Source organism: Apteryx rowi, unplaced genomic scaffold (assembly GCF_003343035.1).
Source record: "Apteryx rowi isolate R43461 unplaced genomic scaffold, aptRow1 scaffold_6, whole genome shotgun sequence".
NCBI classification, from domain to species: Eukaryota; Metazoa; Chordata; class Aves; order Apterygiformes; family Apterygidae; genus Apteryx; species Apteryx rowi.
In genome coordinates, this window is record NW_020450871.1 from 4,794,965 (window position 1) to 4,820,125 (window position 25,161).

At 36.3% G+C, this 25,161-nt stretch overlaps 2 protein-coding genes across 3 annotated transcripts in view; one reads left to right on the forward strand and one right to left on the reverse strand.

Annotated features, from left to right (window-relative positions):
- The window catches only part of CUNH7orf50 (chromosome unknown C7orf50 homolog), a 135,712-nt gene that overhangs the window by 35,028 nt on the left and 75,523 nt on the right, over positions 1–25,161 (forward strand). The gene's annotated exons all lie outside the window — the stretch shown is intronic.
- GPR146 (G protein-coupled receptor 146) lies at positions 8,204–15,555 on the reverse strand. Of its 2 annotated transcripts, XM_026083174.1 has the most exons (3): positions 15,393–15,555; positions 14,960–15,268; positions 8,204–12,710 (listed from the first exon to the last, which is right to left on the reverse strand). In XM_026083174.1, the coding sequence occupies exon 3, from the start codon at positions 12,664–12,666 to the stop codon at positions 11,665–11,667; it is 1,002 nt and encodes a 333-aa protein (XP_025938959.1). In that variant the 5' UTR covers positions 12,667–12,710; positions 14,960–15,268; positions 15,393–15,555; the 3' UTR covers positions 8,204–11,664. The 2 variants fall into 2 exon arrangements, with proteins under 2 accessions (XP_025938959.1, XP_025938960.1); XM_026083175.1 differs by lacking the exon at positions 14,960–15,268.

Consider the following 25,161-nt stretch of genomic DNA (forward strand, 5'->3'; position numbering starts at 1 on the left):
TTTCAAAACAGTGAAGTAGTGTTTGGCCCAGCTATTTCTAAGTATGTGAGGCCATCCAGTGGATTTTTCTTCCTGTTCATGAAGTAATCCTATGCATGTAGACCAGCCTTTGCAATTACTTTGGTTTTTTTTAAAGTGTGCTATTTAGAAGTCATGAAAAGGAAAAGCCAGTTGAGTAAATATCAAACAACCCCCCTTACTAAACAAGACAAAAGCTTGACACAAATCTCGTGCATGTCAAAAATGTTAAGATTTCTTTTTAAAAATAGGGTGCTTCCCTTCCTCCCCCCCCTCGATTCCGTGGGTCCTGGCTTTTGGAACACTCCAAGTAATGCAAACATGCAATAAATTATTTTTCAAGATTTTCTGCAATGACTATGAAGTGTTGAAAGGCAGGATCTTGAGCCTGTAGTATGTTTTGGGTCTGGCTCAGCATCAGTCATCTTAGTGGCTGTGTAGAATAGTGTTTTTAAAACCTCAGATATAAATGAGCAAGAAAGGGTTGGGATATGATTTTTCTAGTGCATGCACCCTTGTTTTTGGAAAGTGTCAGTCGCATCATCCTTTCTCATACCAGCACACCCATGGAGAAGAACATTTTTGTTGTTTAAATCTCTTGAAAATCTACAGTAGCTTCTGTAGGATAAGAAGATTATTTGTGGCCAGTGTTTGATCAGCTCTTTGTCTTCATAATATCTTACCTGTTGCACTTTAATATGTTCTACAGAAAAACATGTTAAAATAGAGCCAAAACACTTCAAAACAAAGAAATAACATGAAACAAATGAATCTGAGTCTAGATTTCAAAAATGAAGTTACGGGTTGCCTGGGGAAAACATTTCACCACTAAGTTTACATTTCACCCAAAGGTTAGCACTACTGCTCTAAATATGTTTCTGAAAGTAGAGATGTGTGCGGATGGTCCTGGGTTGCATTAATAACCCAGAGATGCTTCAGCTTTTGGGTGGTTTCCAATGAGCATACATTATTCAGAATACCCTAATTCCCTTGCTGACTTTGGTTGTGATCATCTTAGTGTGGTTTGTGGAACAGGGTAGATTGTTTCCCTTTCATTTATAGTAGTTCCTTCAAGTTGTTACTGAAAAACTTGACGCTGGCTGCATAGTGTACCTGTTTTGTACATAGCATTTGTTTTTTGAGGTGTACCCAAATCCTGGTTTCTTTTGTTGACATTAATTTCACATAGTTAATAGGGGTTAAGGAAAAAATATGCATTTTAATAGTATGTAAGTTAGGCAAATGATTTTTTCTCTTGATTTTCCATAAAAGATGCAAATTTCAAGTGTTACCTTATTCTTCCTAGGACTTAGGGCTGTACAGAGATCACATTTAAACTGCCTAAACGTAGTCAAATGATTGTTTAGGAAATTGTAGGAAAACTTAAGAAAGTATTTGATCCTCAGCTGGAAGATACTAACTTGAACTTCCAGAACGGATCATGTGCATGCATGAGATAACGCTCCACAGCTACGGCAGCAGTTGGTTGTTGTCCTTTCCACTGAAGCAGTCTGCGTTCTCACGTGATCCATCACATCAGCTCTGCTGGGCGGCAGCAGCAGGGAGTAATTTGGGGCTGTGTTTAGTTTCATTATTCAATTGTATTTAGAGGGAAATAACATTTATCATACTTTGTTTTGAATGGGGAAATGATCGAGAGCCTGCAAAGAAGCACACTACAATTTCAGTGCTGTACATACATTAATCCAGAGAATAACATAGGAAAGTATCCACATTTTACAGGTGCAGAAACTTGTCTCCTGGAAATTTATTCTCCTAAGTTGATGGAATAAATTGAAGGCCATAGGAGAAACAGGAGTTAGAAAATCAGTGTTTCCCAGCTCCATATTCTTTGTTCTGTTTAGACCATGCTGATTTCCACATTGGTAGCTGCAATTCTGCCTTGTCCATGAAAACGGACAAAACTTAATCAGAAATACCTTAACATTTATATGGTGTAGTTTTGACAGCAACTAACTGTCCTGTTATTTTCAAAGTTAATGCAATATTAAAAGAGAAGCAAGATATTGCTGGTTTTGTGATCAGCTGTGCCTTTTCTTAAACAATAAAACAGTTCAGCTTGATTTGCTTGAATGATCACAGGGTGCAAGTCATATGAAAACAGTGGCAAAACAAACTAGTGTTTAGTTATATAAATGAGGAGCTAATTCAACTTTTTATAACAGTGCAAAACATGGTGGTTAAATGTGTGGGATGATGCATAAATTTAGTATTATTTTCATTAGTGACTTAGTGATTCATGATTAGTGATTAGTATGTATTAGTATATACGCTGTCAATGGATAAGGTTAATATATGATAATGCTGTTCTGGATAGGGTGGAGGCAGGAAAGGCAGAAGTTGTTGAAGTTAAATATTTGTGATATTCTGTGACAATATTTTAGGACTGGCTGATAACAGAATTGTACTAGCCACCTACAGTATGCTGCTGCTGGCAAAGCTCTTGTTTGTTTTTTAACCCATGTTATTCTTTCTGTGGCAAAATACATATATCCAGTGCAGAGTGACTGACATCATTATAAAGAAAGCAGATGTGAGACACCATTTTTTTCTTTTGACAGAAAACTACTGTTTCTTTAATTGTCCTGTATTACTGATGTGTTTAGTAGACTATAGATCCCTAACAGTAAGTTTGATTTTCAAGTGATATCTCTTTCTCTCATAACCATAAACGCCAGGTGAGAAACTCATCTCTCCTAAAACAAATGTGGTTCAGGGCTGCTAGCTCATGAGACACTGAAACCATTGATATTTCAGTCTTTATATTCTCTGACTTAAAGCAGATCTATGCAGTAAAGTATTACGGAGATGGCAGTTCTGGCTTGCTCACCTTTCTTCTGAATCATTGTGATCTGTTATTCAGCAAAGAGTCCCAGTACTCAGTTGAGCAATACAGCTCTTGCTTGCTTGCTTACAGCATCAAATAGCTGCAGCCATCAAGGACTGAGAGACCAAAGGCTGCAGTAAGCTTGCAGTTAGTCTAAGGTTTGGACTGGATAGCTCTAGACTAATGGTTATTGTTAGGAAGCTAACCCTGCATGAGAAGTCTGAGGTCTCTTTTTAGACTGCCCTGTCTGCTCCTGCTCTTGATTCGTATATCCTTCCTTGCCTCTTTGATGTGAGGTTATGATTAAGGTAACTATGCCTGTATAGTATGATAGGAATGGTTTGGAATATTCAAGAGCTGTTATTGCCCATTCCCCGGTGTGCTGTGATTAAGGTGAAAGCAATTGCTGTGTGATTGGAATTTTGAATTGTGAAATAGTCCACATTTTATTCATAAATATTTTTCATGACTGCCATGTATTTCCATCTCAATTTTCCTCTAGTGTAATTAAGTAACAACAAATAACTTGCGTGGGATATTAGCCAAAGAGCTGGGCTAGTTAAAGATGCTTTGATGGTCTATTCAAGGGCTGAGCTTACATATTAGAGACTTTTTTTGGTGGCATTTTAGCACCTCAGGGCCACTTGCTATTAATGCAGTGACTCAAGATTCACGGAAAAAATTCCCACCTTATGCTTGAGAAGAGACTGTACACTAAGGCTCCTGTTACATTGATGCACAGTTGAAAGTAGCTCTGTAAAACTGTTCTTGTGAGAGGTTTTGCTTTTAATTTTATGTATGTTTAGTCTTTATTACTTGACAGCAAGCAAATTTATGTCCTTGATTAAAAGAGCATGGAACTGTTGGTCTTTGACATAAAAATACTGGGGAAGTTTGTACAGAGAAACGGAAATCGCTAGCTCTGAAAAATTTAAAGGAATTTTACTTATGGTTGCATTTTATAACAAAAAAATTTGTATGCCTTCATTGTATTATATTCCTTGCATGTTTGGTTTGGTTGCGCTGTGAGTTTATTTATTTAATGGCATTCAGATGCTTATGCTTTTTTCATGGTAACTGAGGCTTTATGGGTCTTAGCAGTAGCATTTGGATATACAGATGCTTTGATTACGTGTGATAGTTCACTGGAAAGCTGTTTCAACTTCTTTGTTGGCAAATAGAAAAACTGAGTATAGGGTATGTGGAGCTATGTGAATTTTTTTAATTTGACAGTCTTTCTGGCTGTACTTGGAACTTTAAAGATAGGGTTAGAAAAGCAGAAATTGGAGATGTTGATACATACTCAATGCTATTAATAACTACCTTTAGGATGAAGTCCTAAATCATTTCTTCCTTATATTCTAGAACAACCATGCTCTGTGCTGTCTGATTGCTGTCTTCCCATCTCAGAATTGCTTGCCCATGATTCACCATTAGTAATTTCATACTGGCTTGTTTGGGTATTGTTTGTAATGTAAGTTGTTTTATAAACAGTACTTTATTATTACTAGAAAATATATATAGTATTACTATAAAATAATGTTTCTATCAATCACAAAATAAATTCCTCAGTATGGGTAGATCATCTAGACACCTCAGCTATGACAGCTCAAAAAGTGCCTGTGTTTCCAATTAATACTCTACTTTTAATAAAGAATGAAAAAAAACCTTTCTCTAATTACAATAATTTTTATGAGAGATCTGAGCTCTGCATAGCACTGCAGGTGCTAGAATGATAACTTAATTGTGGCTGGCTGAGCTGAAAATTTTTAGAAACTTATTTTAATAAAGTGTGAAATCTATTTGTTTGTGAACTAGTGAAACCATAACTTAATTAGAAAGAATAACAACGTTCTGGAGCTGAATGGGAATGGCACTTTCTTTGATCTTTGAGCACCTTGTCATCCACCATGACTAGTTCCAAATGGGTCACAGAAAAATGCAAGACATACTTTTTTTAATAAATATTTCTCTCTTGTGAATAATCAAAGTTAATAGTCTGGTTAAATATCTGTTACATTCACACAAAAAAATTTTTTGAGGTTTGTTTCTTGGAATAGAATTTTTCTCATATCGACTTCATCCTCACAACAGCAGTTTGTTGTAAAAGTTATGGGTAATGTTGTTTCCTCTTTACAGGTGCTGGTAGCAGTACTCTTACTGCTTGCAGACAGGACCGGCTTGTATGTATATGTGCTTAACCAGAACCTGGGATTGATTTTTTTCTAATGATTAACTTAAATCCTTTAATTAGTTTTACTAGTCTTACTGCTTCAGTAAAGGTAAACTTCAAGAGTATTCAGCTAGTGACCACCAGATGGAGTTTCTAAAACATTTTCCATCGAGGCTTTGATATTGTAGTTCCCATTCCAGACTTAATTTCAAATTTTTCTTTAAAAAGTTTTGAAGATAAGTTAAGAAACAAATATGGAAATTCTGCCAGCTTCAAGATAAGTTTAAGCTAAAATTTGCAAGCCTAGCTGCTATAATTATGCTTTTCAATTCATGTTACAATTGGTAAATAAAATTAGGCTAACGTAGTAGTGATCAATAGAAGAACCTCTTTTTGATGTCAGTGGGATTTGTGATAAAAACACTTTAATTTAGGAGTTTAATAATGCATTTATGAAGGTTAACTTTAGTTATCCAGAATCTAACATTTTGGCTGTATTTTCATAGCAGAATTATGCCTACTGTGGGACCTTTTTGGATCCAGATTGGTGTATTCTTGCAAGACGTCTCTAACTGTAAATCTGTATTCTCTTTCTTCTCCTATTATATATTCTCCTCTCTCCAGGACTCCGAGTTGACAGTATTTATGCTGTTTCTTATTTATCTTTCCGTATAATGAATCATCAAATACTCTGCTAAGAATCTGATACTTTCCAAATCTCTTACTAGCATGATTTGTAATTATACAAGAACTTGGCCTGTTGTAGATTGTAAATAGTTTTGAGTATGCTTGTGAATGTAATTAAAAGCAACAATTCTTTGTAAGGGAGGAATATAAGGAAATCACGTGGACTGTAAGAAAAAAGCTTGGGGGGAAGCAAGTGGAATGACAAAATAGATAACAAATCATCCTCTCGCCTGATGGAAAACTAATGTATGCAGAATGTGTCAAAGTGTTCTGATATATAACAGAAAGTTAAAGGAAATAAAACAGAGGAAACACTTCACACTTCAAATTTGTTGCCATGGTAGTCTGCACAGTTGTTTTTGTACATTTAGATTGCTTTCATTTAGGAAGAATATTGTATGATATAGTCAGAAATACATGAAGTTTCACTTACTAAAAAGCTGCAAAAATTAATCTTAGTGCATATGTTTCAGATTCATCAGTGTGTTGAGCACTTCACAGCTGCAAAAACTTAGGCAAAAGTCAGTGCTTTGCAAAGTCTTTAGTTAACAGAAGAACTGAGACTAGGTGAGAACTTTGGAGCCAAAATCTGCTTTTATTTTCTGTTACTGATCCTGTGCAACTGCGATAAAGTTAGTGAAAAGGAGAAGGTCTCCAGCCTGACCACTGTACTGTTTTCATTTTTAATAAACGACAAGTAATGTTTTCAATTATGTACTTGCCCATAGCACAGAACCAGTTTAATTGAATCTTGGTTTAAAAACAAAAGTTACATTCCCTTGAGTTCTCTGGTATAGGTATCATATTTTCTTGTCAACTTTGGTGCCTATTTTTCTCTTATATGATACAGTTAAATATATATTCTCTGTGACTGCTCCAAAATATGGTTGTCTTCAGTGAAATCTTTTTGTGCTGATGGAAAAGGGCTGATTCTGATGCCATGTTGGCCTGTTTTGTACCAGTGCAAACCTGCTGACTTGAGTGACGGTATCTGATCAGTTGAGTTTACTTGCATTTATGTTGAAGTTCATCCTTTGCAAAACTGTAGGCTAGTTAACTTGCTGCTTATTAATGAGCTGCATTTTCATTTAAGATTCTCCAAGTCTGTTTTATATAAAAGGGATTTTACTTCTCGAGATGAGAAACATGGCCTTTTTACGTGTAATGGTTACAGCAGAGAATGGTCTGAGGAATGAAGCATCAGAAAATTACTGCTCACTGTGTTTGTTTAGAAATGCTGGCTCTCCAATTTAGAGGAGTAAGAAATAGTCTTTAAATCATTGTATGGAAGTAAAGACTTCTTGTGAGATACTAGGCTTTGATTAAATGGTGTAATACTACAATTCCCATTTTCACAGTTGCTATTTTCATTTATTTTCACTGAGACTTAACGCTTGTAAGTGTCTTGGACTGTTTTGTTATTATGGAAGAGATTCCTAAGATATTCGTTTGTTTGTTTTTAGTAATTCACCAGTAACCATTTTAAATAGTTACTTTACTTACTGTCAGCATACACTTTACAGGGAAGTAATTAATAATTTTGAATGTATAATGACAGAAGTATTTTCATATATGCGGGGTAAACTAATTGATCCATGGTGACTGATAATTTTGATCATATGCAGTGGCTACTGCAAATAATGTATTATCAGGGATGTTAAAACTCTTAGAGGTAAATAGTCTTTGCAGTGCCAAAGGTATACATTATTACATCTATGTTGTTCAGGGAACCAAGAGAAGTTCTGCAGGGAGTTGATTTCTATGAACTCATCTGTGGCAGCACAGAGGAGATGATGTGACAAGGACATGGGCAATGTATGCATTCATCACTAACCTGGTATTTTTGTGGTGTGATATTAATCCATTCTTTTAGTTGCAGGATTCTTTATACTAAAAAAGTTGTAGTTCGGGGGGTTGGAGGATGGAGGAGTGGTATTTTCATTTCGGTTTGGGGAATTTCTTTTTACTTTCATCCCCAGCCAACTTCACGCTGATGAATAATGAGATTTGAATGATGTCAGAATTGTGATCTGGAAAAAATGATAATTCAATATGTGTGATTTGACATTCAAGTCACGTAGTTTGTGATGGTTTAATTCAGTGAAGCAACACTGGTTTAACCTTATCTACAGTTGGGTTTTTATTAAGAAGGCCAAAAAAATCACTTACTGACCAGATAGACTTTAACACTTAGGCATTTTATTAAGAGTATTGTACGAGTCAGTAGTTCCGTTGTGAAGCTTTGCATTTCTATAGTTTTATGACATGATACGGAAGATTCTGTCCCCTCATTTTAAATGGAGACAGAAATTTTCTAGTGGTTGACTGCTTTCTTTCATTAACAGAACATTACCTCTTCAGAGCTCACCTCAGTTTGGTTCTCAAACGGAAACTTGTGAAACGAGGATCTGTACTAGATCAGTCAACAAGAACCTGTCTGGAACTAGCTTTGTTAACGACTTAAGCAGAAGCGGAGATGAACATTTTTGTTAGTTTATTGATTTGACTTAATTGGCTCTTCAGCAAGAGGGCTGTAAGCCATAGATCAACTCAAATATTAAATTTAATTTTGTGAGAAAATAACACTGTTAATAATGGCACTTAACTTGTGCTTACTTTCTAATATACAGTATATACATACAGTAACATACAGTACACTTCATTGTTCAGAGGTTTACATTTAAATGATACTTTCTTTAAGAAATAATTTAATAAATTCTTTGCAGATTTTTTTTACATCAGTAGACTGATTTTTATCTTGCACATATATACAATACTTTATTCATATTTATTTAAATGCAAAATAGATAAGCCCATATTTACAAAATCATCAAAACCCTTCAGGTATTGAAATGGAAAGGCCCCACTTTTAGAACTTTGTATATTAAAGATCGGTCCATAAAAGTTCCCCTGTATTTATGATACCATGTATTTCCTAAAGTATTTTAATGCACTTGCTCATGTACCCTTTTTTGTATAAATATTGCAAAGTTGCTGTTTTTTGGAATGTCACTTTTTAAGAGACACCAAGTTGAGGGTATTGCAAGCGCTCAGAATTTCCTTAAGAGAACTGCAGTCAGTTGTTCCATGGCACAGTTTCTTCGAGGCAACTGATATATCACTTTAACTCTTAAAAATATTTATTGAGTCCATATTAATCTCATTCATTAAATTATAACAGTTGTTTGTCTATATGATTGCCATCACATTTAGTATATTATCAAGGATATATGCAAAAATACTTAACTTTTCTGAAATAAAAAGGACATCAGAAAAACTCAAAATTGAGATTTAAAGAGTAAATTATATAAAACCTGTTCTTTCTCCATCTTTTAAATTGCAGCTTCCATTTTGCTAAACAAATCCATTTATAATTTCAAATCATTGTGATAAAATTTGAGCTGTCATAAAAGAGTCAGTCGTCTAGTGAAGTAAATATGAGTGGTGAGTAGTATCAAGGATAAAGTAAAGGACCAAGTAGGGAAGGGAACAGAGGAGCAAAACTAAACAAGAAAATCAAATAGAACAGCACATGCAGATGGAAAACACAAGAAAAAATCCAAAGAGAAATAATAAAAGAACAGTGGTTTGAGACAGGGAACTTAACATGGAGAGAAAAGAGCAGAAATAAATATGCCATTCAGTCCTATTAGACACAATAAGCAAGATGACTTGGGAGAAGGAGGAAACAGAGTAAGAAAGCAACATAGAAGTTAAAATTGCACTTAATGCTGTCCGTCAGCCACACAGTCCTGGCAGTGGCCCAGTTCTGTAAGCCTGTATTCATACCAGATAAGCCAGTGCCTCCCTGCTGGAATTTGTTTCCCTGCATAATAGGACAGAATTTCTTTAACAGCTTCTACATGAGAGGTTTAATGTGGTGCTTTAGGAAACCAAATTTTCCTCTGGTGGGAAGAAGAGGAGCCTATTTGCTAGACAGCTGTAAGGAAAGGTTTCTTATTTCTGCATTTTGGTGTGGAAGGTGAGCTTGAATGCTTAAAAAGTAGAGTGTAGCTTGCAGTTCTTAGAAAAGCTCCTATGCTGGGTGGGTGGGGGTGAGAAAAAAGGGAAAGAAAAAGGCAATGGTTTACCAAAAAACAAGAAAGCCAGCATGCTGTCAGCACGGAGGCACCACAGGCCGTAGCGTCAATCAGACACAATGATAAAGGCTTCCTGCCTTTACATGGTTTTAATCAACAGGCTAAAACTATGAAGTAAATTGATATAATTGTGCTGGATAGTTTTCATGCAGAAAACCCACCACAGAAATAGATGATTTAATGTATAGGGTTTTAAGGGTTAAAAAAGTTTCCATAAAATATGAGACACTACAAGATCAGAGAAGTCCGTGACCTCAGCGACTTCCCACTTAAAGTTTATGCATGTCTCTATGCTGATACATTAGGGCAAATTATCAGATAAAACTGTGCTATGAGCAATGGAAAAGGTTTAATTCTGTTTTTACTCCTTGGTTTTTCTATACCAGAAGCTTGAAAAGCCACACTTGTTGATGAAGTCATGTGGAGTTTGAGAGTTGTGACAGATGAGTCAATGAAATGACTATGCCATGTGAAAGCAAGGCCAGTGCCAAAGCTGTCATGCTGCCCCAAACCGATGGGACAACACGGGTTTAACTTCTGCTCCCTCTGCCGTTCATACTGCAACACCAGTTACAGCGAATTCTTTGGGTCAGCATTTCCTAATTTGTTATTGTGGGTTAACTGACATTCCACTACTAATTTACCTGCAGCATGTTTGTGTTTCTCATATATTTCGAATACTCTCCAAACTGTAAAATTTGGTATTCGACCCTGGGTTTCTTTATCACCTCTGTGCAATACAGAGGGAGGCACTCCATTTCTGAGAGGTCAGCTGATGCTGACTGGAACGCATACATGCTGCTCCCATTTTAAAATCTAGTATGTATTGAAGGATTTTGTATGGTTTCCAAACCTCCAATGATGCCCTAGATTAAAGAGAAGTTAATTTATTTGTTGCAAACATATCCCTTGAAAATACAAAATGTTAATCATAAACATATTTATTTTTAAGATAATTACTCTTGTTACATGAACATATGTGGACCATAACACTTAGCCAGACATTCTTTACTAGTTAAATTTTAATTTAACTTTGTAAACCACTGTGTCCTTCATTTTAATGTGCAGAGAAAACGTCTCTCAGTTCCCCTAGAATTTGTTAATAAATATTTCTGAATTGTTGAAATGTTTTAGGATGCAAACAGAGCACTGGAAAAATAATTAAAAAAAATTGTTAATTACTAGATCTAGAAAATATTGATTTAAAATAGGTGTTAAATCTTAGGTTAGTTGGTGTGAGAATATAATTTCTGAAAATGGTAAATTAGGCATTTTTAGAGGGGATTCAGTGATGGAGAAAGAAATTAAATAATGTAATTTATAATTAACATATTACTATTTGGACTTACATTATTGAGTAATATGATCTTTACTAAAGATCACCTAGATCATCTTCATTGAAAAATGCCATTTACTTCATCAAGGATAGCACTGTTAGTTATTTCTTTGTACAGAAAATAAGATAATTCTTTTTTCTGTACAAGATACAAAGTGCTGTCTTCAGTCAAAATTTCAATTAAATGCTTAGTTATTTCTTCAGGCAGAAATATTAGAACTATGAAGACAGAGCTTATGCTTTGTAACCAGTTCAGTGCACTGAATATATTAGATGTCACAGGTATTACAGCACATAGGCCAGAGCCTTACAAGATTTCTGCAAACACTTAACTATTTGAAAATTAAGACTGTGTCTCATTTAACTGTAATGGAAGGCTCCTTCTGGCCCCCTGGTTGGGACCCTCACATAAATGATTTTCAGTGCCAACACAGCAATATCATAGCCTGAGTACTGATATACTAAGGACTGCAGTAACTGAACACCAGAGATTTTTTCATACCTACGTCATAACTTGCTGTACTACTGTGCGTTCATGAGAACACCCTTGATTCCCACAATGCATTTTTTTAAGCAGGCGTCGTAATTTGTTGGGAAAGTTTTTGTTAATGTATCTGTAGAGCAGAGGCATTACAAAGCTGCTTGAGAAAGCAAAAAATTTTGATAAAATCTTGGTAAAATGTAATATTCGACTGTAATTCTCATCCGCTAGTCTTCCTTGTGCATTAGTAAATGTGCTTACCAAAAGAGTTACATAATAGGGTGTCCATAACGTGAACTGTGTACAGACTGTGGCAATCAAAAGCCTGTGCACCGATGGATCTAATCGTCCAGTGTCTTGATCCAGTGGTGTAGCCTCTTTGCGTATTCGCAAAATTAATACAAGTGCATACAGTACAGCAATAGCTGGTACAACATACCCGATAAAGACCATAATGGCATCTGCTGCCTCTTTGTTCTGCATCTTGGAACATTCAATTATTTTAGTGGATACGTGATTGCAGACGTAGAATAGAAGAGATGAGAAGCTCGTAAGCATAGCTCCGCCCCATATGAATCCACAAACATGTTTCGTGTTGTACACACTTGACATATAAGTTCTAGGTAGAGCACGTTCAATGTAGTAGTCCAGACTGAGCAATGTAGTAGAGTACATGGTAACTAAAGATGAAACGTTGAATAAAATAAGTAAGGTAATATAAACTTCATTGTTGGAATTCCAGATGGCCCATTTTGTATTGGCAAGACCTAGAAGGTACAATGGTGCCAGAGCGTTGATGATGAGACCAGCAATGGCAATATTGACAAAGTAAACATCTGGCATAGTCATAGTTGCTTTGTTACAGAGGTTAACTAGGACCAGCAAGCCATTGTAACAAAGGCCAATTGGAAAACATATAATGAGGTAGAGAAGGGAAAAGATGGAAAGCACAAGATGGAAGTCATGGCAGAGATGCTGGTCCTCACTGTTCTCGGTACTATTTAATGTTTCACAGCTCCACATAGTGATTTTAGCTTTTGTATCTTCTCTGCTGGTTACCAGCTTTCCTGTGGAGAGAGAAATAGTGAGAGTATTGTTCAGATATTACATTCTAAATGAAATGCAATGTAGTATGAAGAAAACAAAGATTATACTCAAGGAAAAGTCAATGACTAAATGCCTTTTGATCTTGTTAGTCTAGAACAAAGTCATCTCTGGCTCAGAATTTCATGAGATTAGTAAATGTACTGAAATTTTAATTTTTAAAATGAAATAAGCAAATGATTCATTACAGGACACTCAACAGTTAATCATAGACTATACATCTCTGTGTATATTACATCAGTATTTTAAGATTAGTACACTGTTTTTAAATTACTAAACAGTATCTTTAATACATCTAATAATTATGTAACACAGTAATGGCTGAAGAAGTGAAGGATGTAAGATGAGCCACAAATCTCAGCAATAAACTGCAGAATACAGTTCTCTGTCGTGTTCTGTGGTAAACTAAATATAAATAAGAAGCTCTCTCTTCAGGTGAAAACTTAGGAGGCACAACCAAGGAGGTACAGTGGGAGTGGACAGACAACTGGGTCAGCGATAAGGTTGACAAAGACTAGAGGAAATCGGGGAATGTAGTGAATTTTTTATGGGTCTAGCCATACTCTGACTTCAAACCTATAACCATTTAGCTCTGAAAAAACAATGGACCTCTGTAGTCCGGGGAACCTAATATCAGGGCAGCCTGACTTTCTGAAAAGGCAAGAATTATCTTTCCCCTCTCAAAAGAGCCTGACTTCTTTTAAAAATATGCTAATTTCAGTAGATGTTGTCCAGCTGTCTTTATCAGTAAAGAGATAACGTTCTAACCGAAATCAGTAAACTTTTCAAAACAGTCATGAAAAGTGTCTTTCCAAAATGCTGAAGTAAATAATCTCTAAAGTACAACTGCAAACATTCACAGCCTTAAAATCATCATTATTATTCCTGCTAGGCCATTTCTGGGCCAGTGTGGAATTTATGTGGCAGGTGATTTCCCATGTCAAGTGTATTGTGGTAATGTCAGATACTTAGCGTAATTTTGTGTTTTTTCCTTTTAGTATGTATAAAAAATAAAAGTACACATACAATTCTTTCCAAAAAAGAGCGAGGACAAGATATAATCAAATCCACAATAAAGATTGTGCAATTAAAATGAATGCTACTAGGAAATATGCTATATTTAATGAACCATACAGCTAAATTACACAGTGTGGGTTTTCCAAACACAGAAAGATATATGGCTGTATCTCACTGGTGCTAATCCTTTGACACTTCAGCTATAGTACAGAATTTGTTCCAGAATCTGTTACATTGCATTTTTACTTCCCATTGTAGTTGTTTTTGCACGTTTTTTTCTAAATATCATTAGTTTGTGCCAGAAGTCAGGCTAAAAATACAGCAATTTTAGCTGAACAAACAAATTTCTTATTCCACCACTATATATTGGCTTTTCTCAGATAAGTGATTTCTGTGGCAGTAGCGCAAGATGAAATTCAGTTGTATTTGGCTTGCTTTTACCATTGTGGAAAAACTTTGTGTTTTTCTCAAATTGTTCTTTAGCTGTAGCATGGCACGTGTGTTACAAAGTATAGTATCTTCATATTGACCCTTCAAGCTTCATACTATTTTTGAGCACTGAAAACAACCCAGTTTATTTTTAGACCGTTGTTTTAAATGTTTCTTTTTTTTTTAATTAAAAAAAAAAAAAGCTGTTTTGCACAGTTGAAGGTGACCAAAACTGCATTGAACTGTTATGACCTGATTCAACCAAAGCAGTAGACTGGAACTAGATATTGCAAATATATGCATTACAGTGAGTGCAAGGGTGACTAAGCACAGGCACGGGTACAATCACGTACTTCCATTGTGTAGGTTTATCCTTAAGCATGTAGCTTTGATTACTCCAGACTGAATTACATCAGCCACAAAACACTTTTCTGTATATTGTCTCTGAATGCGATCAATACAGTTTTTGCTACCCTGCTTTGTATTGTAGAGAGGCATGTCTGCTTCCACAATTCTTTTTAAAAATTACCCCATTTGCTTTATTTCCTGTAAACGCAGTTAAATAAGACTCCTCTAACGACAGAAATAGCTGGAAATTTATTTTGTTAATTACGAAATGACAGAACTTATCTCAGAAATGAGCAAAAATAAAGTCCACAATAAACATATATTCTCTGAAGAAATATGTCGTTAATGATTTCTGAACTACCAGATGGGGTATTTTTGCCATCAATATAATAATCACCCAGTTTTACATGTCACTTACCTGAGAAAGCGCTGTACCTGTTTGCTATGCTGTACAGGCTCAGTTCGGCATTTCTTACCCAGGAATGTCTTTTGTCATTTTACAGGCACTTTTGCCTTCGCAGACTACGTTTGGGTGAGTCCTTAGGGCGCTACAAATGAAGCAGTTTGACTTGATAACTCTAAAGCAAGCGCTCCTCTAACCAGAAGTCCTTCTGAAGCTCAGGTTCGGTGTGTTGCATAAGTCGGTTCTGCAGTCCTCCTGTTTACTGTATTCCGACTCAGCCTTCCCTAACGCTGCTTCTGGTTTTGCTGTTCTTACACTTTCATCCTATTTAAAACCCGAAGTTAAAATGCAGAGTTAGGAGTAAAAGAGCTGCCTCCGGACTGCTGCTCACGCTCCAGGTCCTCTCTCTCGGCCCCAGCCTCAGCAGCCTTGTTTTCAAGCCTCTTACCTTTAATTCACGTTTCACATTCCTTCGCGCTGCGCGATCCACACGCGTTTGAGAAGTAGTGTTTCCGAGGAAGGAAGGAGGCTGAAAAGCCTTGTCTCGTTTCGCTTTGGAGCCATCGCGCCCGCCTGTCCCCAGCATGCATGCGGCGCGCTGCGCCGTGTGTGCGCTGCACTTGTTTTTCCCCTAGTAACTTACTCACGAGTTTCTGCTTGGCTTGGCAGGCGGCAGCAGCCCCTCCCTTGCTCTGTTTACAGCCAGTTTCAAGAAGTGAGAGGCTGTGCTCAGAGGGGAGTGAACTGCTGGATTAAACTCGGCTTAGTGGTTGGGTTTCAGCTTTACTACTTAAACCGTACGGGTTCCTGGCGCAAACAGCTTTGTTATGGTATTGGCACTTGTGTCTGTGTTCTTTTCTGACCTTTGAGAATGCGTTTCGTTCTCCCTAAGTGGAATGGGCAGCTATGGCTTGAGAGCATGTGTTTTATTTTTAACCTGTTATAAGAAAATATAGCTTTGAGGTTTTATTTTTATACGATAGGCATCCTAAACAATCTGTATTTAAGACTATTGTACTAATAGGTGCACAAGTGCTAGTGCCACTTCCAAAGGTGAGCTCGCTTGTAATATAAGCTAGGAAGAAAAGTTTTGATTTACTTGGAATTTTGGTGTTGTAAAAAGGCATTAAGATGTGACATGAGCCTCACTTTGTGATGGTATCTTTGCTTCCTTTTTTCAAAAATTAAATTAAAGAGGTGGTTGTTCTCAAGCTATTTGCATAGATCATCAGTTAATGGAAGTGAGTGTGTGTTTTCTCTGTGCCCTTGAAATGAATCATTTCTGTGCTGTCACTTGAGAAGTTTTTGAACTGTAGGTTGATAATTTATTTCATACTGAATTTTATACTGGGGAAGTTCTGTTGTTTATATGGAAACTGCTCAGGCTAGTGAACTGAAGTGACTGCCTACTTCAAAGTATGTTTTCATTGATAGCATCAAACAAAACCAAGAGCTGCCTTACTTTTTCCTCTATCATTTGTCTTATACTTAGAGATTCTGAGTTTTTATTCTGTAATAAACCAATAAAAAAATCACTGAATTTAAAAATTAAATTAAGGAGGTGTTTATTGGATAAATACCAGAGAAACACTAAAAATGGTTACTCGATTTGTATTGAGTTACCCTTCTCTAGTGCAGTTTGTTTATATAGGCAATGTCACTGCTTGTTGGTTTGTACCTAGCATTCCATTCTGAATATTATAAAACCTCTGCAACTCCCAAATGAGAGAAAATTTCTACATTTCTATTTCATAAGTAGTACATGGACAGAATTGCATGCACACTGTGGATAACTGTGTTACAAACTGTGGCATCAAGTCCTTGCTGCCTCAAAACTTCAGGAAGGAATGTCATCTTCGTAAGTTTAGTGGGGAGGCAGCAAAGTAGGAAAAATACTAGTTAGCCCATACTTTTAGAGCTTTGATACTTAACTGAAAGTCAATTTTTTTTACATGTCATAAAAATTAAAGGTGACTTTATTTAGCTAAGAATTTATGGGAAGTACTTTAGGAAGAATTCTTAGTACACAAAAATTAAGAGCACGGCAAAAAATATTTTAGAAAAGATGCATAGAACAACCTTTTAAATTAATGAGTGAGAAAAAGTGAACTGCTGCTTAGTTGCATTATAGAGTCAATAGCTGCAGTTGGATTTTTTTTCAGAGATTTATAATTCATCACTAAATTGTAGAGCGGGATGGTTAACAGTTTCAAGCATGGTCATTCTAAACTGATTATTTTATTTGATTTAAAAAAAAATTATCCATCCGTAGCACTATCTCTTGCTGTGCAGGTATCTTTTTGTTTAGAAAATAAATATTTGTCTACTTGCTTTATTAAGTTATCATCTGTATGCGAGATAATCTAGATAAGAGCTATCTAATTTTTGAGTATGTGTTTTCACAAGCTGTAATATCATTATAAGCCATATGTAGCTAATAAAGTGACTACTTTATTAGCATGTAAACTAAGTCTCTAAACAGGCTTAAGATTCATACCTTCATCAGATCTTGTAAAGGTCCCACAGTATCCATTAATTTGTACAGAGACTGAAAACAAAGCACACTGCACAGTAAAGGCTGAGAGCTCTGTAGGGCTTTGGACTATGTAATTTGCTTCAGATCATGACTAAGAAAACTGAAAAGCTTTGCCAGAAACGTCACATATACGCATTAACCATGACTTAGTTACTCATCAGTGTTTGTAAGGTGCATTTATAAAGTCACATGCTAAATATTATTATTTATTGATTAATCTTTTAAAAATTAATGGATGATTGGTATTTCTGGATAGCAGCATTCCCACAATTAGTTGTACCTCCAGGGGAACACCCTTTGAATTCTCAAGTGGGAGAGAAAGCAGTGTCACATTGCTGTTATCTCTGAGTCTGGATAACATGGCATTTTTTTAAGCTTACTAGTTTATATACATGCCATAGGGATTAACAGAAGAGTTGTTGGCCGGATATACAGAAAATAAAACTAGATTGTGCAGGTTAGATGTGAGGGGGGAAAAAATGCAGTAGTGCGGGCGAGTCGGTTTCTGGCTACTCTTTCTTTACGCAGTTGCCGAGTTGCCGTGGTTTATAATATAATGATATGGCTCAGATAAAATGCTTTTAACATTAGTGTGGAAGAAAATCCTGCTTGATGCTGGGTGCTGGGCTGAAAAACAGGCCTCTTCCAACCCTATCATTTATGTTTTTATGGTGCAATCATTGACCAGTTTGACGGGTGGGATGTTTGTAATTGATATTGGTTCCATTTTATAATGTAGTTAATTCAGTGCAGTATGATATGAAAGAAGCTATGACTAAATTACAGAAATAATTAATGTATGAAGTATCATTGAATCTAAACCCATCTTGTATGTTTAAAAAATACAAATAAGAAAGCAAGAGTAAGTCAGTTGGAAGAGGGATGGTTTTATTCATTCTACAGTCCTAGCACTTTTTGCCCCTGGTCGAGAGAGAGAGAGAGAGAAAGAAAACATGGAGCAAAGGGCTTGCCAACCCTGGCAAGCTAATTCACAGGAATAGCAGACCTTCCAGCCTCCTTAGTCCCACGCATTAGACTCATCTTTTTCTTTTAAAATGCATTCCCTTTGCTATACAAATCTGCTTTAATAGAAGCATAAGCAAAAAAAAAAAAAAAAAAAAAGCCCTCACCTTTGACTCTGTCTGTCCAACTTTTGCCTACTCCCACTTAATTATGCACAATTTATGAGTGTTGTGAGCCCATTTCCAGCTTTATAGCTTATTACCTCCCTTCTCAGTCCACTGTTATTCCTTAGGAGTTCCTTCTGGCCAAACCTAAATGCTTCTATACATTTCCGTCTGTTTTTCAAAAATCTTTGTTTTCGCATCTGCCTGGCTATTGTATTCCTCTTTATCTCTCCCTGATGGCTCCATTACCATTAACACTGCACCTCTCCATCATTTGGACATATGACACATATATAATATCAGACTCATCACAGGGTTTCCCCAGTACAATATTCTTGTCACTTTTTTCTTCCCTGTTGCTCTCCTGCGAGACATCTCAGTCTGCCTTGGATACATTCTTAGCCATGGCCAGCCAACAATAAAAACTGATTTCTCAAAAACTAAGGGTGTATTTCTGGGACACATCAGATGAAGACAGAGATCCTCATGCATCTGAAATCAGTCTTCTGCTATGGTCATCCTTTGAGGTTGCTCACTCAAACTGCTTTTTCAGAACTTCGGAATATACTTTGTCCTCAGAACACTTCAGAACTTAGCTCCGTCCCATGGGTCCCACTCTGTCACTTGCTACCTGATCCTTCTCATTGTTCCACAGATGTTAGCAACCCTTTCACTTGTTCATTCTTGTATTCTATAAACACCATCTTTGTGGTAAATCACCCTGCTTTGCAGCTACCTTGTTATTCAAATCCCACTTCTGCCATGATAAACTGCTCACTGACTTGGCCTGTTAGTCACCTAATACATATATGTAATTTTTTGCTTCTGTTTTAACATTTTTCATTATTATTAATATAAATTATTAACAATTTGTCAATGGCATTGTGCACATTTTGTTTCTATTTAGATTGTTGAGCTCTTTGGGAATCCAAGTTCGTGTAAGGCCATGTCAGAATTGATCTCTGCAAATCGCTGTCATATAATCAGTAAGCATTAACAAGTGAGTTCAGATGCTCCTATGGTTTGGAAGGGAGGAAAACTTAAATTTAGATTATGACAACTGTTTTTTCAATACGCGTGTCTTACGTATATTACGTTAGAACTGAAGAACTTTCTTTTGTCTTCAAAGTTTGTAGAATATTACTCAAAGCAACGTGTATTGTCCTAATCAGAAGTGGATAACAATGTGTATTTGCTTTCTTTTCTCTCTCTTCTTTTTTTCCCCCTCTCATTTTCTAAGAAGCTTAAAGCTTTCAAGGACAGATAAGATACTCCAAAAAACAAAGACAAAAAGTTCAATTACTCTGGAAAACATAATAGAAACTGCTAAAGGTTGTCTTTAAGAGACAAACTGTTAGATCTGTTAGTGAGTGGCAGCGTGGTAGCAATCTGGAAAGCCTTAACAACAAAGTAGTATGGGACTAAAAGAGGCATGCATATATTTTTTATTTTACTAGATAAAAGCTACTAGGTACCTATTGAAATTACTGCAAAATGGGGGACTAAGTTTTGAGGAGAGGAGATAGTCCAGCATTAAGGTCTCTAAAGATTTGTGTGGGAGGAGTCCTGAATTCAGAGACAGATGCTATCTGCCAGGCACATCTGCCATTCCAGATAAATCTTTTTTTAAATCCTTCTTTTTTTATGCTGTTTATTTCTTTGTAATAGGGCCTCTGCAGGAGTTTATGTTGCCAGTTGTTGTGCCCTCTGCAGCTCTGGTAACAGCTGTGCAGGGGGCTCTGCATGGGTTAACTCCATCAAACTTGGTTGTTTTGTTAACTTATCTCGGTGTCCGAGTATCAGATGAGTATGACTGGTCTCCTGCTCCACCTCTTCCTGACTTAGCTTTATCACTGAAGTCCAAAAGAGCCTCTATATGGAAAACCTGACATACTGACTTCTTTTATTTTCCCATTTGTACAAAGTGAGAGAAGATTCACCATAAAGTGAACAGTGCAGCTTTTAATATACCAGGAATTTGTTGTGGCTTAAAATTTCATTACTGCAAAATGTGAAATCTCTTATTTTTTGCAGTGCTAAAGGAGAGATAATCCATTAGGCAAAATGAATGTATGTTAAAGTGAATCAGATCTTATAGAGCAGTTAGCTGTATATCTTCTACAAGTCCTAGCTGTCTCAGTGTCTTGAAATGAGATACAATTTTGAGATGCAGAAATATCTACAGGGTAATATTTTTCTTTAAAAAGGAGTTTTATCCAAAATAAAGAACTTGTCACTGTCCTGGTATTCATATTCACTTCCAATAATGTATAGTATATTACATAACAACAATTAGAATGAGTATAGTATTAGAAAATAGGCTTCATAAGATGATTTGAGTTGTGGATTTTAAAAAGTTGACTAATTGGAAGACAAGAAATGACAGCTTTTAAGTGTTAACCTAGTAGACCGTTTCATTCAGACCATTTAATATGAACAGCCAATCAGTACTACTGCTCTAATTTCTATTGCATGTTTTCAGAGCATCTGGAAGCCAATTTTGATGTAGCTATACTACTTTAAAACTAAGTGGCAAAAAAATAAAGTAAATTAAATTTAGTATCAAGATGAAAGTTGCTTTATATATTTCACTTTCATTGGTTCGATAAAAAATCTTTTTCTTAGTTTTAACCTGTGGCAGAATTTCCACTGTGTTTATAACTAAAGAGCTGCAGAAACCAAAAGACTTAATTGAATTATACAATTCCAGCTTCTTGGAGAACGCACAAGACCATTAGCTGTAGCAAATATTTACATTCAGTTTAAAACTGAATATAAGTTGCAGTTTCGTTTACTGTGAAATATGTCAACTTGGTGGAGCTAACAAGGGTTATACACACCTTCGGAAAGCGTTCTGACTATCGTGATACTGATATTCAGAAGGTGGCAGACAGTGACTTCAGTAGATTTTACATAGTGGATATACTTTCTCCAACTGTTTTTCATGAAAGTATTTAGTCTAATAATTTTTCTGACTTAATGAATGGAATGAACCAGTTAGGCAATTTCATAAAAATCTTTATGATATAATCAATTATATAATCATGAATACTTAATAAAGTTTTTTTGTCCCCAGTAGCTACAGACACCTAAGCTGTAGAATAACATGGTAATTAAGACTGGCTTTGGGGGAAAAAATGTGTTTATGAAATAGGAAAAAATGGAACGTGTGTATCAAGATCATGAGATCTTGGAGAAAATTTTAAATTTTTCTATTGAGCTTTTTTAGAATTTGAGGAAAACAGAAAATTACACAACAGTTTTATAGTAAAGCCTATGAAATGTTCCGTCTGTTTATAAAATAGGTTATTAGCCTTTTACAGGCTAGCAGGTGGCTAGATATCTCAATTTCCACCATTTTGGATTTGTTCAGGTTTCCAGCAGTAAGGAGTATATGTAAACTAAACAATATGCTTCTGGTCCATTTAAATCAACATTGCTCCATTAGAAAAGCCCAATTCTCGCTGATCAAAATTAGTGCAAATTATCCCTTTTCTAGATACTGTGGGCTGAATCTTTCCCAAGGAAAGAGAGTCAAAGGCACACTGACTGGGCTGGAATTACCTCGTAAATGAGCTGGTGCAGTGATTTGGCGGGGTGGAGACAGCCGCCCTTATCTCGGTGCAGTATTTGTTAGCTTCACCCATGTCTGACTTTGTGGCAGGAAACGCTGCTCAAAGTTGGCAGCAGGAAAAACGTTCCCAGCGGATATTTTGCTGCCAGTTGCCAGGGCTGACGGGAGGCACGGATGGCAGTTTTCCTGGAAACTATAGTACAGCCGCACTTCCTATGAGAAACAAGTGAAAGGTGACCTGGTGCCCCAACGGGGCAGCGCGCTGGCCGCGTAGGAAGCTCGTGTGCAGCAGCCTCAGATGGCAGCGACCACACGTTTCCAGTAAATGCAGAAATATTGACATAGCTCTTTCCCAGATAACATTTATAAGAATGTGTAGGAAACTGGTTTGGGTTGAGTTTAGAGTCTGACTGGAAAAATCAGCCCTCAGGAGGGCTGAACTAAGGCTGAAATGACTGTAGAACTTGTCACATCCGCTGGAGATAAACAGATACCTTCCTGATAATGGTCAGCAAAAGTCTGAGACGTCTTGTTTCTGACACCCCTACTCATTTTAATTTCTCTCGCTTGGTAAAGGAAATAGCGTTTACTGGCTGCATCTGTGAGCCGAACTTAGACATTTGATTTCATTTTATGATTCCGTTTATGATGTCTGAATAAAATATTTTCATTGAACATTTTAGGAAGACTAGTATAATATTAGTGCTGATCTAAGAATGGCTGTTAGTAGACTGTAAAATTTGGAGTAGGAGTTTTCATTCACCAGGGGGCTGAAATTAATAACGGGCTTCGTACTGACACGAACGGGTTCCTGATTTGGCCCTCTTCTGCTTGTAGCTCCCCACTCTGCTTTATGAGCGACAGGATTTTTACTGCTTATTCCTCCAAGCTTTCTATCACTAATCTTGCTTTCTTACAAGGCTCCCCATTACACCTGTATGTATGGAATGACCCTTCCATCAAACTCCAAAAAGCCAGTAACGACCTTTAACTAATTTCCTGTGTTAGGGCGCCTTGGAAGTGTTTGACACGTTTAAGTGCGTGGTGTTGTGCGGTTTGACTCCCTAGCCACACTTGCACAACCTGCGTGGATGGTTTCTTAGTTATTTTTAACTGATGTCAGTTCTTCTGTCCATATCAGTATGAGGGTGCACAAATGTTTCCAGCGGCAAAACTGAAAGTAGTTTTGAGGGGAAGACATGCGCTACAGAGTCTGGGGCCTACATAAACCAGGACTCTGTAAACCAGGTCTCCCATTGCAAAACCGGCCATGAAGTTGCACCTTCCGGATACTAACTATAGCCACTGACTGCTACCCCAAATTGTATTTTGAGGAATCCTGGTTAGGATTTTTACAAAACACTGGGACTACAGACATTGAAAAAATACCTGTGCTTATTAATTGTAGTGCATAAATTGACATATCATACTGCAATTACTGATTTTTACTTTAAATATATTTTTTAAAGTTTTCTTGCAATCCTTGATAGCTACACACATTTAAAAAAATCTTTTATGCCTCAGGAAGAAAACATAAATTTTGTAGCAGATTTTTGTTATACAGGAGCTGTACAGAGCCTTGATTATAAATTTATTTTGAATATCTGCTTCCTCTTTTGCTAATGGGTGGAAGCCCAAGGAGCAATTAGTTTGTCACAGAACCAGTTTCTTAGTAGTGATTGATAAATGGTTGCTTTTACATAGCCCACAGACAGAGGGTGCATACCAGTGCTAAAGCACAGTTTGCAGGGAGGTCACTAGAGCCTACTATACTATCTTCATTTAAATAAGCATTACATGTTTGAGCTGTTGTGGAAACATGCAGAATCTGCTGATCAACTCTATCTGTTGCTCACATCCCGACCACAGAAGTTCAAATGAATCATTCTGATGTGCAGATTACAGACACAGACATTTAAATGAATCATTTTGTCTAGAACATTTGATTAACATTTGGGTTTTTTATTAATTTCAGAATGAGTCCAACTTCTGTTGAAATCTATGGGATACTTCTTTGACTTAAATACTGATTGAATTGGGCCAATCAAATACATAAAGAATGTGATGCTGGCGTAGGAAATAGTGTGCTGCCTTTTTATGCTGCTTTAGCATTTATATAAAAAGGGATAAAAGTTCAGCTGACAGAGCCCTAAAGCGAAGAAGGTCTTCTGCTAAGTACAGTAGAAAATAGATGTGCAAATATCATGGTGATGAGCACAGTTAAAAATGCTTATGGAGGCTAAAAAAGACAACAGTCATTCTGCTTATTTAAAGTTTCTGCTGAAAGCAGTTTGGAAATTTTTGGTGCTTTGAAGTTTGCCTTTGGCTTACCTTTCTTTATAATATAAATGAAAATGCAGCTTAATTGTGATTAATTAGTTAATTAGTTACTGCAGTGTCTTCTAGTTGCTTTGCAGTAATATTTCACAGTACAGTTTGCTGTGCATTTTACTATTATGCTATGAATAGAAGATTCATAAGTATCTCACTTTCTCACTTTCACTGAGAAATTTTGTTTTATTAAAGACTTTATAAAAAGACTTTTGTTTTATTAAAGACTTGTTAGATTAACTTTTGACCAATTCCTCTAATAATATACTTCCAGATTTAATATAGACAGAAAAATTAAGATCTCATATATTCACAGCAACTAATACAAAAATTAAAAGCACCTGTTAAGTACATACAAGAACAGTAAATGAGAAATACAGCCTCATGTTGTAAAAGAAAATTGATATGCATAAGAAAAAACCTACTGTACATTTCTTTTGGACAACCAGATAAAAGCAGCAGCATGCCAGATTCAAATAACAAAGTTTTCTTTTTCTAAAACCTGCATATTGTTTTCTGATGATGGAGCTGCTCATCTCCACTGATCCAAGGTTTATATGCATTACTCTAAATTGCTTGCAGGCTCTTAAAAATCAAAAGCAATCTAAAAGGTGAACTGCTTAAAATCTCACCTGGTAGGCACTGCCTT

Excerpts from the sequence above, each read along its gene's own strand:
- GPR146 (XM_026083175.1), bottom strand. The coding sequence starts at position 12,666 with ATGTGGAGCTGTGAAACATTAAATAGTACCGAGAACAGTGAGGACCAG.